The sequence below is a fragment of the Acanthochromis polyacanthus genome, chromosome 21 (assembly GCF_021347895.1).
Source record: "Acanthochromis polyacanthus isolate Apoly-LR-REF ecotype Palm Island chromosome 21, KAUST_Apoly_ChrSc, whole genome shotgun sequence".
Lineage (NCBI taxonomy): Eukaryota > Metazoa > Chordata > Actinopteri > Pomacentridae > Acanthochromis > Acanthochromis polyacanthus.
Genome location: NC_067133.1, coordinates 10506753 through 10521860, shown reverse-complemented (window position 1 = coordinate 10521860; position 15108 = coordinate 10506753). Strand labels below are relative to the sequence as shown.

General features: G+C 41.3%; 1 protein-coding gene across 1 annotated transcript in view; it reads right to left on the bottom strand.

Moving 5' to 3' along the window:
* Window positions 1-15108, bottom strand: part of arhgap23a (Rho GTPase activating protein 23a) — a 49731-nt gene that overhangs the window by 18173 nt on the left and 16450 nt on the right. Inside the window, 13 exon segments of the mRNA XM_051941025.1 lie at window positions 959-998; window positions 1089-1197; window positions 3017-3064; window positions 3067-3171; window positions 9558-9677; window positions 9680-9754; window positions 9757-9914; window positions 9916-10375; window positions 10378-11089; window positions 12335-12389; window positions 14171-14187; window positions 14190-14252; window positions 14998-15107. Of these exon segments, the coding sequence (XP_051796985.1) occupies window positions 959-998; window positions 1089-1197; window positions 3017-3064; window positions 3067-3171; window positions 9558-9677; window positions 9680-9754; window positions 9757-9914; window positions 9916-10375; window positions 10378-11089; window positions 12335-12389; window positions 14171-14187; window positions 14190-14252; window positions 14998-15107 (2072 nt within the window).

Genomic DNA, 15108 nt, shown 5'->3' with positions numbered 1-15108 from the left:
TTGCTCAATTCAAGATACTTGGATTGATGTAACAATCAAAGATCAAGGACAAAAAATATCTTTATTATCCCTAAAGAGCAAATCATTGGAGAGCCAGAAGGAACTACGTAATCCAAACAACACTAATCTAAATTAATACAACATAAAGACTTATTTAAAAGACCAGAAGGGATAAAAGAGTTTTTGAGTCTATTTGTTCTGCATGTTGGCTGTTTGTATCTGCAAGTTTTTGATGGTAAATGACCAGCTGGCAGACCAGAACATGATGACTGATTCAATAAAAGGGTTAAAATTTCAAAGCTTCAGATAAAAGTACATGATGGGCTTTTCCACATGCAACATGGTGGCTAATATTCAGTAACATAAGATCAGCTAAGCCAAATGTACCAGTATTACTGACATTACTGGGCCAGTTTTATTGACTTTATGACTCTTCTGCATTTCAGAAACACTTCAGAGGTTTTATGATAAAAGTTAAAAAAGAAGTGGGACTTTCCATTTGAAAATTGAAAGGAAAAATGAAAGAAAATTCAACAAGAACCTCAGGCAGTATTTACACGGATCATTTGTTTTAGGGGCTTTTGCGACAGCGATTATTTTTTATCAAACACTCCTTTGGAAATCTTTTTGGAGAAGTCCTGCACTTCTACAGAAACAGAACAACTATGATTAGACTCAGAGAAACGCAAACATGTCTTGTGTGCAGTATGACTCAATTATGAACCCAGAAATCATAGAAAAGAATCAGCAAAAGTCGAATTTCTTGGATTTTCTTGTTTTACAAAAAGAGAAAAAAAAATGGAATCAACATGTACCACAATTTTCCAAGTGTCCTCAGGCGTTACTAACAGTGGAAAACACCGCATACTATACATACTATAGAAAGTAAAAGTATCCTTAATTAAATAATTTATCCAGTTAAATCTAGATGGTTTACTTTTCTCGGTGAAGAACTCACCCCATCTGTGAAGAAACTCTTCACTCTTTTTGGTAGCCTCCTGTGGAAAACAACAACGCAACAAAGAGTCAAAATGGGTCTGTTTGTGCACAGAAGATTTCATTTTGATCCTGAAATGTCAACGACTCACAGGACTCGTCCTTCCTCCCTGAACGTGTTGAGTCCTTCGTCGCACGACTTTGACCGCTCGGTGGTGATGGCTAGAAGATAGGAGGAACGGCGACTGGATTTAATACTGCCTGCTCGGTGAGAGGATGAATGAGCGGAGAGAGAGAGAAACGAGGAAGAAAAGAGGAAGACAGAGAGAAAGGCAGAATGTTGATGTAATGCCAATCACCGGAGTGGATGGTGTTGGATTAGAAGACAATGAGGAGGCAGGGGGAGGTGGAGGAGGAGGTTTGGGGGGGTTTAATGACGTGGCGGTGATGGACGTTTGGACATGAGCTGCAGCCGTGGGTTAGATTCAACCCTCTGTTTTCTCACCACTAGCATGCAGGGATAATCTCTGGTTACGAACACGAACATGCATTTGTGCACTTCATGCATCGAGCTTAAATCAACCACAAAACGCATCAAATTTTGGGCTTCATGCACAGACAGAAAAACACCAAAATCCCATCTGAACAAATATCTATAATTTTCTTTAAAGCCAGCATGCAAACGTTTCATAGAGCACTGCTGAAAACTTCATCTTGCCAAGTAATTTTTGTCTGTTATTGAGCCTTAAAAGTGAAATTTTGGAGTTCAGTAAGAACAGTTTACGATAAAAAAAACAAGAATTACACTGAAATAAGTGTCAGAGTAGTGAAGGAAGGCAGTGTTGAGAGGCAAACTGCTGCACTTGAATCCTGACACTGACAACTGATTTTGGTAAGATCTTGAAACAACTACATTTTTATGACAATCAGGCTGAAATAATCAGATTTATTTCAATTGTTTTCACACAAAACTATTTTTAAGACTATAAAACAAACTGAAAAATCTTGATAAGATGGAAATTATAAAGCAGTGAAGACAGCAAAAATCATCATTTTAAACCCTCTGAAGCTCAAAGCACACCGGCAGGTTTTAACAGTATGTCGTTTGCTGTTTGTTGTTGATACTAAATTCTACATTTATCAGAATCAAGAATGGTTTGATTTTCAATTGCAATTGAACTGTTCAACTTTGACATCAAATTCAGCCAAGGAACAACCATCTGAGCTTAAAATCAAGACATTTAATCAAAATGGCTTGATTCTACATGTCTCCATTAAAAATTCACAAAATACTAACAGTCTGCTCTTCATCTCTGGTTAAAAAACAAAAATCTGAACTCTTTAGTAGAACAGAAAATCTATCAGTGACTGTGGCCAAAAATCATGTAACAAAAAGTCTGTGAGTTTTCGAATGAACTGGAGGCAGTGTTCACAGGAGCAGATGGGAAGCAAGTACAGAAACTAATTAAAAATGAAATACCTACAGTATGTGCGGTTACCATTTGCTTTCCTGTATTAGTAACACCTGTGGACACTTGGAAAATTGTTGTACATGTTGATTTGCTTCTTCTTTTCTATGATTTCTGGCTTTATAATTGAGTCATACTGCACACAAAACATGTTTCTCCGAGTCTAATCATGAGTGCTTGATAAAGATTGAAGTATTACTAAGTACTGGTAACACCTGTGGGCACTATGCCGATTCCAGGTGTTTTAAATAGTTGTAAAATTAGAATTCTACTTTTGCTTGTTCTTTTAATGATGTATGGTATTACAACTGTGTCATATTGCGCAAAACATTTTGAGTTCTTTCTGCTTCTAGTCATGGTGGTTGTGTTTCCACAGAGGTGCAGGACTTTACATCTCACTGAAAACCGAGCCCACGATGAGTCAAAATGTAACAGGATCATAAAACGTTTGAGGTTCAGAGGGTTAAAACGTCAAACTGGGTACAACAGTCGAGCATTTCTTTAAAAAAAACAAAAACAACTTCATGCACGCTTCATTAAATAATCTCTAAGATAACTTTTTCCTCTGCATGCAGTGGCGAGGGAGGGAGAGACGGGGGGGAGGAACTCACTGCAGTCGTGTGAGAAGAGCCTAGTGAGGGGGAAGGTGAAGGTGGGGAGGCGGGGCTGGCGACCACGGCGGGCGCCGAACTCATGCCGCTGGACACCACCGAGGACGCCGGCACGTGGCGGGCACGCAAGTCAGCGCCGGGGCTGGTCGGCTCGTCTGTGGGAGGGAGGGAGGGAGGGAGGCAGGGAGGCAGGGGGGAGGGCAACAGGGTTAGGTGTTAGAGAGAAAAAGGCCAGGAGGGAAGGAGAAAGGAAAAAATAAGGGGTTAGATGAGGAGAGGAGAGGAGTTTAAAAGGAGAGGAGCAACCAGGAACCGCAGGGGCGACCATCAGCATCCCATTAATATCACTTCACTGTTCATTCTTTCTGCTGCAACACAACAAACACACTGTAAAGTACACAAGCAGAAGAGGCTAAAGGCACTAAAACCATCCCTGGAGAGCTTAAATACACCTGCAACCTCTCTAAAATGAGTAAAAGTCTTTGTAAAAGAGACAAACGCTGCCAGATAACATCGTACCTGCGTCCTCTGCTGCCATGTGAAGAGTTATCGTGCAGCTGAGCTTGAGATGGAGTTTACCAGCTCCAGGTTTCAGTTCTTTATGAAATCTACAGTAAAAAGTGGGACCTGACTCTCACAATCAAAAATGCTTCAGTCCAACAATAAGAAAATAGATGATTAGACTGAAATAAATGTTGATGTTATGTTTTATGAATGGAGCTTTGGGGTTCAAACAGACAAAAGCAGCATAAAACAGTTTTGTGGAGCAAACAGGCTGTAAAGTCTTTGGCAGTTTCAGCTTAAGGGATATGAAAGTGAAACACACACAGACTTCCTGACAGGCAGAAACCATATTTGCATTAAGTGAGGACAAGCTGGATTTGACATTTTAAACACTCAGGAGGGTCAGTTGGTGTCGATTCCGGCGAATATTAAGAGACATGTTGCTGCCGAGTTTGTTGAATCTTCAAAATGTGTCCTTCTGGGCCAAAAACTACAAAACATCAGGGCTGAATTTTGAGAATGTCATGTTTTTTTGAGGGAAAACTCTTTATTCTATATCCTTTTTTTCAAGTAAAATGGAGCATAAGAAGATATTGTCCTGCCAAACATTAACTTCTACTGATGTTGGAGGCCACAAAAGTTGGTTAAATGTCAAAAACGGCCACATTTCAGTGAAAAACATACATACAACCAATATTGCTACACAACAACTCCCCTCTGTGCAAAGAAAAGAGACTTATTTACAGAAATCTTTGCACAGTTTTTCACACTGAACTTTAACTTACACTGTGAAAGTTATTTTCTGATCTTATACTAAATCCATATTTCATTATTTGAGTTCATTTAGATTTTTATCTGGTATATATGTAAAAATAATGTTCTTATCTGTATTTTTGTGATATGTAAATCGACTATGAGAAGGTTTTATAACACTTTAACTGCAATGCTTTTGAACAAGTATTTATTTACATGTCGGCTAGAAAAGAAAAATATTCAAAATGCCAACAAACATCTACATTATTACTAATAGTAACTGTGTTGTTTTACAATGGATGATCATAAAATTAACATTTTACTTTATCAAAACTATCATTTCTTTTCTTAGGTAAAAAAAATAATTATTTTATAGATATTTGTTATAATATTTTATATTACTTTCATTTTTTTGTATGTCTTGAGAAAAATCTCAACACACATATTTTCAGTGGCTTTTGGCTGCTCTTAATGTCTTGATTTTTCAGGTTTATTTTAGGTTTTGTATTCAACATCACAAGTTGCTATCCTCTTTTGCCTGTTTTAATATTTTTGCACTAATTTGTTTTGTCTTTCGTATTCATTTCAAGCTTTATTCTGTCTCTATCTAATTTTTGATTTGATTTTTCTGTCAGATTTTCTGCTACATTTTCACCTTTTGTTAAATGGATATTTCTTGTACTGTGTACCCACCTTTGAAAATTTGCTCTTTTTCCTGTTTTTAGGGAAATAATATTCAAAATGTATCCTCAAACGAAGTCATTTGATGATTTAGATCGGCTAGAAACTGTTTTGTCTGTGTCCTCGCTGAATTTCATGGCTGTGTGAGTTTTAAAATGGCTCATTCAAATAAGATGTTCTTATTTTGAGGGTGAAAATGCAACAATTCCAGGTCTGAAAACACACGAAGTTGTGAAAATTCGGCTGAAATATTTAACAGAACTTAGTTTTAGATCAGAATCTGAGATGGTGGATCAACACCACTATAAAAATAACATGAATAGACCCGACTGTAATGTTTTAGTTCCACAGCTCCATCAGCAGAGGGCAGCAGAGCCTCAGACAGCTCCTCTGTGTCCCACTCAGACCACCACATGGGCTTTTTTTTTTTTTTTTTTTTACTAAACTGCTGCTCTGGTTTCTAATTTAATTTTCCATTTGCCTGGTTTTCTTCTGTTCTGCCCCATAGAGATCTCCATCTCATCCCTTTCTTCTCATCATTTTCTTTCCAGCCTTCCACTCTTCACCCCTGTGCACATCAGAGCCCCCGACATCAGGCGGAAAACATTCCCGATCTGGGACGAGGAATCTGCCTGTTTACAGCTCGGCCCAGAAATAGCCGAGCTGTGGGTTTAACAAAGGCCGTCATTAAGAGGCAGCCAGGGAGTGAGCTCAGAGGCACGAGACGGAGTCGGACCAGCAGAGGGGAGCAGCATCCTGCAGCTCAGGAGGCCCGGCTCTGCAGGATGGAATATGGATATAACATGTGGAGCTCAGGGCTCTCAGAGCAGAGCTGGGAGGAAAAATCCCTAAATCTCATGGGATAACTCCTAAAAAATGCAGTGTAATCAAGTATATAGTGAGGATGGCTTGATTTAGTTCTTGTAAAGTGACATTTACAGCAGCAGGAGCTGGAGTTTGGGTGTTGGCACCACTATTTTTGACTTTGTTTGCACTTTTAGTTTGTTACTTGACTGTTCGTAAGAAACTTTACAGTATTTTAGCACATACTAAGAGTCTGGTTTTATGGTATTTTCATGTATATTTTAATTACCTCAACCATTGAATATGTGATGATCATAAATTGCAATATTGTTATTTCAATTGGCGCTGCAACAATAAACAGATGACTGGATAAACTATCTGCAGGTTTTTTAAAGAAAAAAAATCAAAATTATCTGATTCTAGCTTCGCAAAATTTTATATTTTCTCATTTCTTTTTCTTATGTGAGAGTAAACTGAATATCTTTAGGTTGTGGACCAAACAAGACATTTAAGGACATCAGCTTGGGCTGTAGGAGGCTCTAAACAAATTATTCTTTACCATTTTATGGACGAAACAACTAAACAATTAATCAAAGAAATAATAAGCTGATTGATCAACAAAGAAAATAATCGCTCTAATTTAAATCAGTAGACAAGCACGACTATAATTTTACAACCATTTTGTGTGTTAATCCAGTTGTAAAGTCTGTGAAATGTAGATCACAAGCTCATTAAAGGCTTGTGAAGTTGCTTGTCTTTAGAGCAGCTGGGATGAATTTAAATTCATCACTTCTGCTTGTAAATTGACTTAAACAATTAATTGACTGCCACATTTGTTGGTTTGTCTGTTCTAGATCAGTTAATGATTAATTTGCTGACTGTTCCAGCTTTATAAACAACACTATAAATCCCAGTAAAGAGCTGATGACAATTTTTTGATTTAGTGCCCAAATTTAGAAAAAGGAATGCCAGAATGAGAAATCTAGAAGAAAAAAATGAGGAAAAAGGGAAAGAATAAAACAGTAGCTGGTGCCTGTAAGACAACACCGAGGGCATGAGACGCCTGCAGGAAGTCCTGGTCTTGGTTTTGTTCTGTTCAGGGTCCAGCATGGACTAAAACCCCCAACACACAAGCACACAAACCCCTTCATCTAGCAGAGCAGCACAATAGCAGCATTGAATGTGGGAGCCGAGTGTTCGGGCTCCTGCTGGTTCCCACAAGGACCACAACCAAAACCTTCTGGTAATTTACAACTAGGACTGAAAGATACCGCAGCTGTCGACACTTTGCATGAGCTACACATGCAGAAAAATATTAAATACTCCAACTGTTTCAATGCAACACGTCATAAAGTCACAGCTGCCTTTGTGTTTGCAGACAATGAGGAAAAACAACAGAGTATGAAATTGCGTGTCCCCAAACAGATCATATCTGTGTCAGAGATGAAGAGATGAAGGGAAGACAGACAGAAAAGAGGAGCTGTTTCTTCTTCTTGTCTACAGGGAGAAACTAGCCTAGTTTCAGTTTATGGCCATTAAACATGTCCCGGCCTGCAGCTCTGACTGCGTGGTTTCGTTTAATTCAGGTGAAGGCAAGAATGCGCTCTGACAGAGATGCCTCCGATCGCCTCTTTAACCGACTTTCTGGGGCAGAGATGGGCTTGGTCGGGTCAAAACCTCCCCGTCAGCTCATTTAAATCTACTCTGCATCAGGGTGAAGCGTCTCCGGTGACGGAGCCACATCTCGGCTCAGAGACCGGCTTCATTTGCCTACGGTTTGACTTCATGGCCGCCGTCCACGTCAAAGTTACGAACCAACGTGGAGCCTGGAGGGCCCCTTTTTTTTCTCAGAGCGTTTTCAGGACAAGAAGCGAGCTGGGACATGATCCAGTCACCTCCCACTGACAGATATAGGCCATAACTGTACAGAGCTGCATGAAAACAAATGTTTAGACTCGACAAAAAAAAAACGCTCGACTCAATCTTTTTGAGTTATGGCAACTTTTATGAAATTATCTTCAATCAGCAAACTATACTGAGTGAGGAAAACTCGACTTTCCTCTGCAAACAACGGTATTTTTAAATTATTTCATAACTGGTAGCAGAGTTTAAGTTTTTTAAGGATTTGGTTTAGTTATCAAGCCACTTCAATTGACTTACTACAACTTGAGGTTTCTTTCAAATCAATTCAAACTGAAATTTGAGGAGACTGTAGACAACTTCTAATGAGTTATGTTCAACCAACAAACTTCACCGAGTTCTCTAAAATAAACAGTATTTTAAGTGATCTAACAATTATTAGCATAAACACAAGTTTTGAAGTTGTAAAGGACTTGAAATATTAAACTTAAGAGAAAATGAAGTCAATTTAATTAACAATTTTAATTTTCTTTTAATAAATTAAAGCAGAAATTTGAGAGTGTATACAATTTCTCCTGAAATTATGTTCGACCAACAAACTACACTGATTTAGGAGAATTAGTCTTTCCTCTAGAATTAATAGATTCATTTTTAATGATTGGTAAGAGAAGTTGTTAAGAAATTGAAATGCTGAACTCAAGGTGAACAAAAAGGTATCAAGAACATTCAATTAATTTACTACAACTTGATTTAAAACAAAAATCAATCAGCGCAGATATTTAAGTTTAAATTATACCCAGTATTTAAGTTTGTGCAATTATTTCAACACAATTCATCAAAATAACCTTGGCAACTTCAACATTTTATGGTGTTAATGGGTCCCCTCAATTAAGTTTTTAAGTTTTTAATAAAATAAAAAAAAAAGGTAAAATTCTCTTATTCCAGCTTTGAAATGTGAATATTTTCTCATTTCTTTCCTCACTGAATATGTTTGGGTTGTGGACCAAAAAAGACATTTAAGACATCATCTTGAGCTTTGGGAAACAGTCATCAACAACTTTAACCATTTTCTGACATCTTACAGACCAAAAATACTAGTTCATGAATGGAGAAACTAATGGACAATGAAATTAACAGTAACATATCTCGGTCCAATTGCCACCTCTGAGCTTCACTGAAGGACACAGTTGTAAACAAAGCTTTTGGGAAGCAACGATCAGGTTTACTGTCAACTTTATGGCACCCTTTAGGCTACAAGTTAGTTCTTAGAAATGTAAAATAGTTGCTGAGAGGAAAGGCAGTGGGCAAAGCTACTGCTGGAGCTGCTAATGAAGCTAAAAACTGACAAAAAGATCCCAAGTTATTTAGCATATTTAATTAACTTACTGCAACTTAAATTTAGTTAGAAATGAACTAATTTGGAGATCTGAGCGTAAATTACACACAATATTAATTTGGTGTGTTTACCAGCAGTCCACACAACTTATCAGAACAATATTGAAATAACAAAAAAAGAAACACCTAAAAATTGCAAACTACAACAGGTCATTGTGCTACAAGACCTAAATCTGTATGTCACACACAAACAAAGCCAATATTTGAGACCTCCACCTCATTTCCTCAGCACAGTGAGGTGACCTTAGAGTTCGTGGACAGGCAGCAGGATTACTGAATTCCCATCAGATATGATTCAATCTTAGTACTAATACTGTCTGTTAGACTGTGGGAAACTCCATTATTACCCAACACAAACATTCACAGACAGACACAGAGAATGGAAACAGCCTGAACAGACAGACGAGAAAGAAATGAAGAAACTCCAAATAACAGCTTTGCATTTCCTCCGAGTGAAGCGTTCACTAGCATCCAATAAATGCGATTCAGAAGGGAACTGATGAAATCTGAAGGTCAGTTTGAAGGAAATGAGGATTCTACTCACCTATGAAGGGGATTGAGGCCAGAGAGTCGTCCTCTACGGGGAGGGGGGCGAGGTTGCCGTTTGGTTTGTGTGGGGCGACGTCTCCCGTGGAACCGGGCGTCGAGTCTTTGGGTTCTGGAGAAACAAAGAAGGTTCCAGCCCGTCCATAGGCAGGGCGTAGTGGGGGTGTCGCATGCCGTGGGCGTTCCTCCGCCCGGTGGGGGTTTTTGCCTCATCACCACCTCCTGGGTCTGTGCCGCCAACTCCGTCTCCACTGCCCCTCGTTCCCTCTCGTGGTTGGTGGGCCGGTACGCTCTGTCCTGGGACTCGGGGCCAGCGGAGGTGAGGGGCGATGCAGTGGAGGTGGTGACGGGTGTCAGGATTCCAGTTCAAGTGAGGGCCAGAGTACGAAGGGTCCCTGAAAGAGTGGGCCTGCTGCATGATGCGGCCCGTTTTGCGGTAGAACGAGGGGCTGTAGCTGCGGTATCCCACCGGCTGGTCGTCCACACTCTGCCCCGGAGGAAGCCGCCTGCTCTGAGGGGTCGCCTGTTGGGGCTGGTTCTGGGTCTGAGGGTGGTGTTTAGGATGAGACGGTCGCGACACTGGAGGGGCTTGTGTTGCACCGAAGTGGCTCCCCTGCCTCGGGTAGGCGTCAGTCCTGGGGGGCGGCTGGGGAGCCTGTTGGAGCCACGAAGGCCTCTCAAACCGAGGTGAGACTAATCCCGTCGTTGCTCGGTCCAACATTTCCAAGGAGCGGCCGTGGCGATCGTACTGGGCGAGCAAATTCTCAGAGCGTGTCCGAGTGTAGTTAGAAGACTGTTGGCCCCGACCTGGACCCCCTCCCAGTCTCCATACGACCAGTAAGGCTCGCCATGGGGTCCTGGTCCAGACTGCTGCAGTAACAGCAGAGTGTCCTGGGAGGCGCTGTGAGGCCAAGCACCCGACCGCTGCTGCTGCCTCCTGGATTCGCTGAGTCGGTCTTGAGAGTAGCTGCGGTGTCGGGTTTGCATGCTGCGTCCTGAGCGCTCCGGCAGTCTGAGAGATAGCGCTGGGGACCTCCTGGGGCAGGGGGGACTGGTCCAGGCTGAGCTGGACTTCCGTGGCTGAGCTTGTGAAGATCCGGCACCATGGTGGTTGGGGTAGTGGACTTGTAGTGGACTGGACAGGAGGCCTCCTGATGAAGAAGACGATGAGTAGGAGCGCCCCCTGGTCTGGCCTTGAGGCTGCTGGCTGGTCATACCGTACTGGATCTCCTCTGTGCGGTGAGCCGGGCTGCTGTGACCGACTCCGCCGGGTTCGCCCGCCCGCCCCTCCTGCCAGCTGGCGGGGCTGCCGACAGCAGAGCGGTTGTCCAACGGGGAAGAAGGGCTTGAAGAGCCTGGCCAGCGACTCCAGTTATCCAGCTGGTTCTGGCCCATTGGGGCAGACAGCGGGGCTCCAGCGAGGGGCGTGGTCTTGGATCGCGGGTAGCAGAGGGGAGGCGGTGGCGGGAGGTTCTCAGCTCCCCCGGCGTACGGTTCGTTACCCGTCAGGTAGGCATCCTGGGAGTACGCCTGGAGGACAAGGCAAAAAGAAATCCTCGAGTGAAGAGACGTGTGCGTCACTTTAAATCAAAATGTGCTCTCACTGTAAACAAGTTTGACAAACACACAATGGCAATAACTCGTTAAGACACACATTACACAACACGCCCTAAAGATGAGGATCGCTCAGTTCAACCCCTTCGCCACAGTTTGTCTCCAGGGCTCTCAGCGCAAACTCATGCAAGCTAGCAAACGGCATGAGCAAAAGAAAACCCCACAGCACTCAGACAGCAGCCAGCTGCAAATACATACCACCAATGTTATGTACACAAATACCAGATATAAATACCCACACATCACCACTTTAAGAGTAACCCCGGCAAATAAGCCTATAATCATACGATTACTTTATCATATACACGTTTAAGGAAAAACAAACTTGCTATACCGCACAGGCAGTTTTGCCTAATTGTCCAACAGAAGCGTCTCAGCTGGTGTGTTAATCTCACCACAAACAGAGGACCGACTTATCCTCAAACCCTGCCGTCCTTCATCTTTTTATCCAGTCTCCTGCTTCTGTTTTTAGCTCTTTTAGCCAGTTTTCTGTGTGTTGCTCGTCTTGTTTTCTCCTCTTCCAAACTCCCTCTCTCCTCCCTCTCATTCTCTCCCTCACTCCACCCTGTGGGAGTGTTGGAAGGAGGCGTAGCGCCGGTGATGTCATGCCAGGAATGCGGCAGATTCAGGCGTAGCAGCGAAGGGGAGGAGTGTGAGGACAGAGGAGTGGGCTTATAAAGTTTGGACATGGCTATGGGCCCACATGGAGCAAGTTTTTGGGGTGTTTTGTGCAGGAACATTGATGTTTCTGTGAGGACGATGGCTTAAATCTAGTGATATTAGTCTGTCGCTCCAGGTTAGTTGGAGGAGCGAAGGATGATGCATGTCGGATCATGTGAACAACATGAAGCAACCTGCGGAGCGACAAAAATGCGTTGTACAGCACATTGGGTGTGTGAATGATCACGGGGCTGCATTTTTTTTTTCTAATAGTGGAGATACCAGTGGCTTTTAATGAAAGTGTGTTGTAATCTAAACACAGAGCAGAGAAAACGTGAGTCACTCTGCAGCCATTCTCACAAAAATCTCTACATTCTTGGACAATGACGAGGTGAATCCTCGTTCAGCTCTGCACACAAGCGCCGCAGAACACACGGTTCTCTGCAGAGTCCTGAAATAATATATGAAAGTGTGCAAAAAAAATCTCGTACTCACACTTACCAACTGAAGCACGTCTTCATCTTTTGGCATAATGGAGAGCTCCAGCACACTCTCACTGCAAGAATAAAGATAAACAAGAGATAAATGTTCAAATTCTCTAAAATGCAGTGACATACCATTCAATTTTTTACCTGCAGCTTTCTAAAATTGACTTTTTTTTTGAAGAGGGTAACTAAACTTAAGCATTCAGTCATTAAGTGTGCACCACCTTGGGAGACACCGATTATATCCACCAGATCGCCATCAAGGTCGATACCGACTTCATTAAGTGGATCAGCTATTGAGCAGGTGCATCTGATTCGCATTAAATAGTTTTAAATAGTCGATGTCAGTGCTTACTTTTACTGCTACATTCATCCCTGGTGCCAGGATTAACCAATAAAGAAATTATCTTAATGAATTGCTCTCAGTGGGGAACACAGATTTTCGATTTAGAGAAAAAGGAGCTCTCTTATCGGATTAGGAATCAGCATAGGGAGGTAGTTTGTAATGAGATGTCTGAACTACAGAGGATCATGCATCCTGTTTGGGTCTAATGGAAAGATAGCAGCTGAGGTTAATTGTCAGCTTGGCCGTTTGCCAAATCTGATATTCAGCATTTGTGTGAATTTCAGTAACTTTTTGTGACCCAAAACCCAACAGGGGGCTTGAAAGGCATGCCGAATTAAAAACACTGACAAAAATCCACAATTTACCGCAGCTAGAAACTGTAAAAACAGAAATAATTGTAGGATTTTTAACTTTCTGTGGGTCTTTAAACTAACCATCTGTGCCATGTGACTCCATCATAAACTAATTTAACTTTAAAATCATATTTCATCATAATCCTTTTATTCAACATGTCTCATTTAAAATTGTGCCAAAAATAAACTTTTCCCTCTAACCAAATTCTAGAAAAAACAAAAAAATTATGCATTCTTTGGCACAACCATGAAGCCATAAATGATTCAGCTGTGACTAAGAGTCATGCGACAAAAATTTAGGGACTTTTCAGATTTACACTGAACAAAGGAAGCAGCATGGTGACAGTAGTTCATATTCTACAATAAATGGTCTATAATAGCAGTAAAATCTATAGTATGAAGAGCAAACATGTTTGTAGTATTAGAATATTGTTGCACACATTGATTCTGTGTTTTTTCAATTAAAAAAATAGAAATGTGACTTTTGTGCTTTCCTATTTTATGATTTATGACATTTGGCAAAACATTGCAGTTCTTTCCTTCTTCGTGGTTGTTCTGTTGCTCAGGACTTCATATTGTAGAGAAAAATGAGCTCACAGAGTGTAAAAATGTGACGAGTATAAAAACAAAACTCCCAGAAACTGCTTGATGTTCAGAGGCATAATCAATTAAAATGAATTAATTTAAAAATGGCACAAATAATAGTATCATTCTCTCTTAATTTAACATTCAGAACATAATAAAGGCATTTTGAAGTAAGTTTTGTGCTGGAGTTGTGTTATGTAAGCTTTGACACCAAGATTTCTAATCAGTAACAGTTCCCAAAAAAGCAACTATGTTGTATGTAATATGAATATTTAAATCCTATTTCAGTATTGAACCCAAAAGACAGGCAGCCTTGGAAATGTCTGATTCAAAACCAGCAACATCACTGGCATAAAAACATGAGTCCATCCTTTCCTTCAATAATCTAATTTCTCGATTTGCCATCATGTCGATCATGTGAGTGTGCAGAGTAAACAGCTTCGGGGTCCTGTTCTGAAAACTAGGTCATAACTAATACTAGTGACTCAGTGTACATCATCTCTGTGGTAAGCTGACAAGCGAAAAGCAAACAGACGGTTCAGTAAATCAACTCTGCAGAGGCTCTCACCTGTTCTGAATGAGGGGCGGATCACCTGCGAGTATGTCTTCCCTAGTATGCTCTCTCCGTTCACTTTCACCAGCCTGATCCCCTGCAGAAACACATAAAATCATCGTGTTACAGCTAATAAATTGCCATAAATGCTCCTAGGTTACTTCTGATCTTCGGAGCAGGTGGAAAACACTTGAAACATAAAGAAATGAGGTGAAGGAGACACAAAGGTGCGAAATTCAGAAGCAAATAATTTATGGTCGAAGGGTGTGTCTGATTTCAACAAACCAAAAACATGCAGGCACAACAACAAACGGGAGGAGATACAGAACAAAGCACATCCCTGTACTTTAAATTATAATAAAAAGCACTCCAATGTGTCTTAAAGGCATATATTCTGAAAAATGAACACATCAGTCAAGTAAAAATACATTTAATAAGCAGGTTTGTGAAGATGTGCCGTCTAGAAAAATGCAAAAACCACATAGCAGGACCCAGGCAACTAGTTTGTATTCATTGCAAGCTGAAACACATACAACAGTGTTTGCATACGTTCATGTGACTTTCTGGATGTGACAGCAGGCGTTAAAGAGCGCCAGTTTGGTTTTGCAGGGAGTGGAAGGCAGCATGACACAACAGAAACGCTCCAGCAGCTCTGTCACATTCAAATACTCTCCAGAGGCTGAGCTGCTGTACCGGTATCTGTGTTATGTCACCAACAGAATCCTCAGCTGCACTCAGTCCTGTGCAGAACCTGGTATTTGTTTGTATTCTCAGCTCCCTGTCACATGACAGGCGCCCAACCCAACAGATTTCCAATGCAAACTATCATCTTCCTGCACCACATGTTGCCCCTTATTACCTGTGCACAAGCCCGCCTGGTGGGCCGGGCCTTTCTCTCTCACATTCTTCACGAATATGGTGTCCATCGGCTCCATCCGGCCTTTTTGATACCC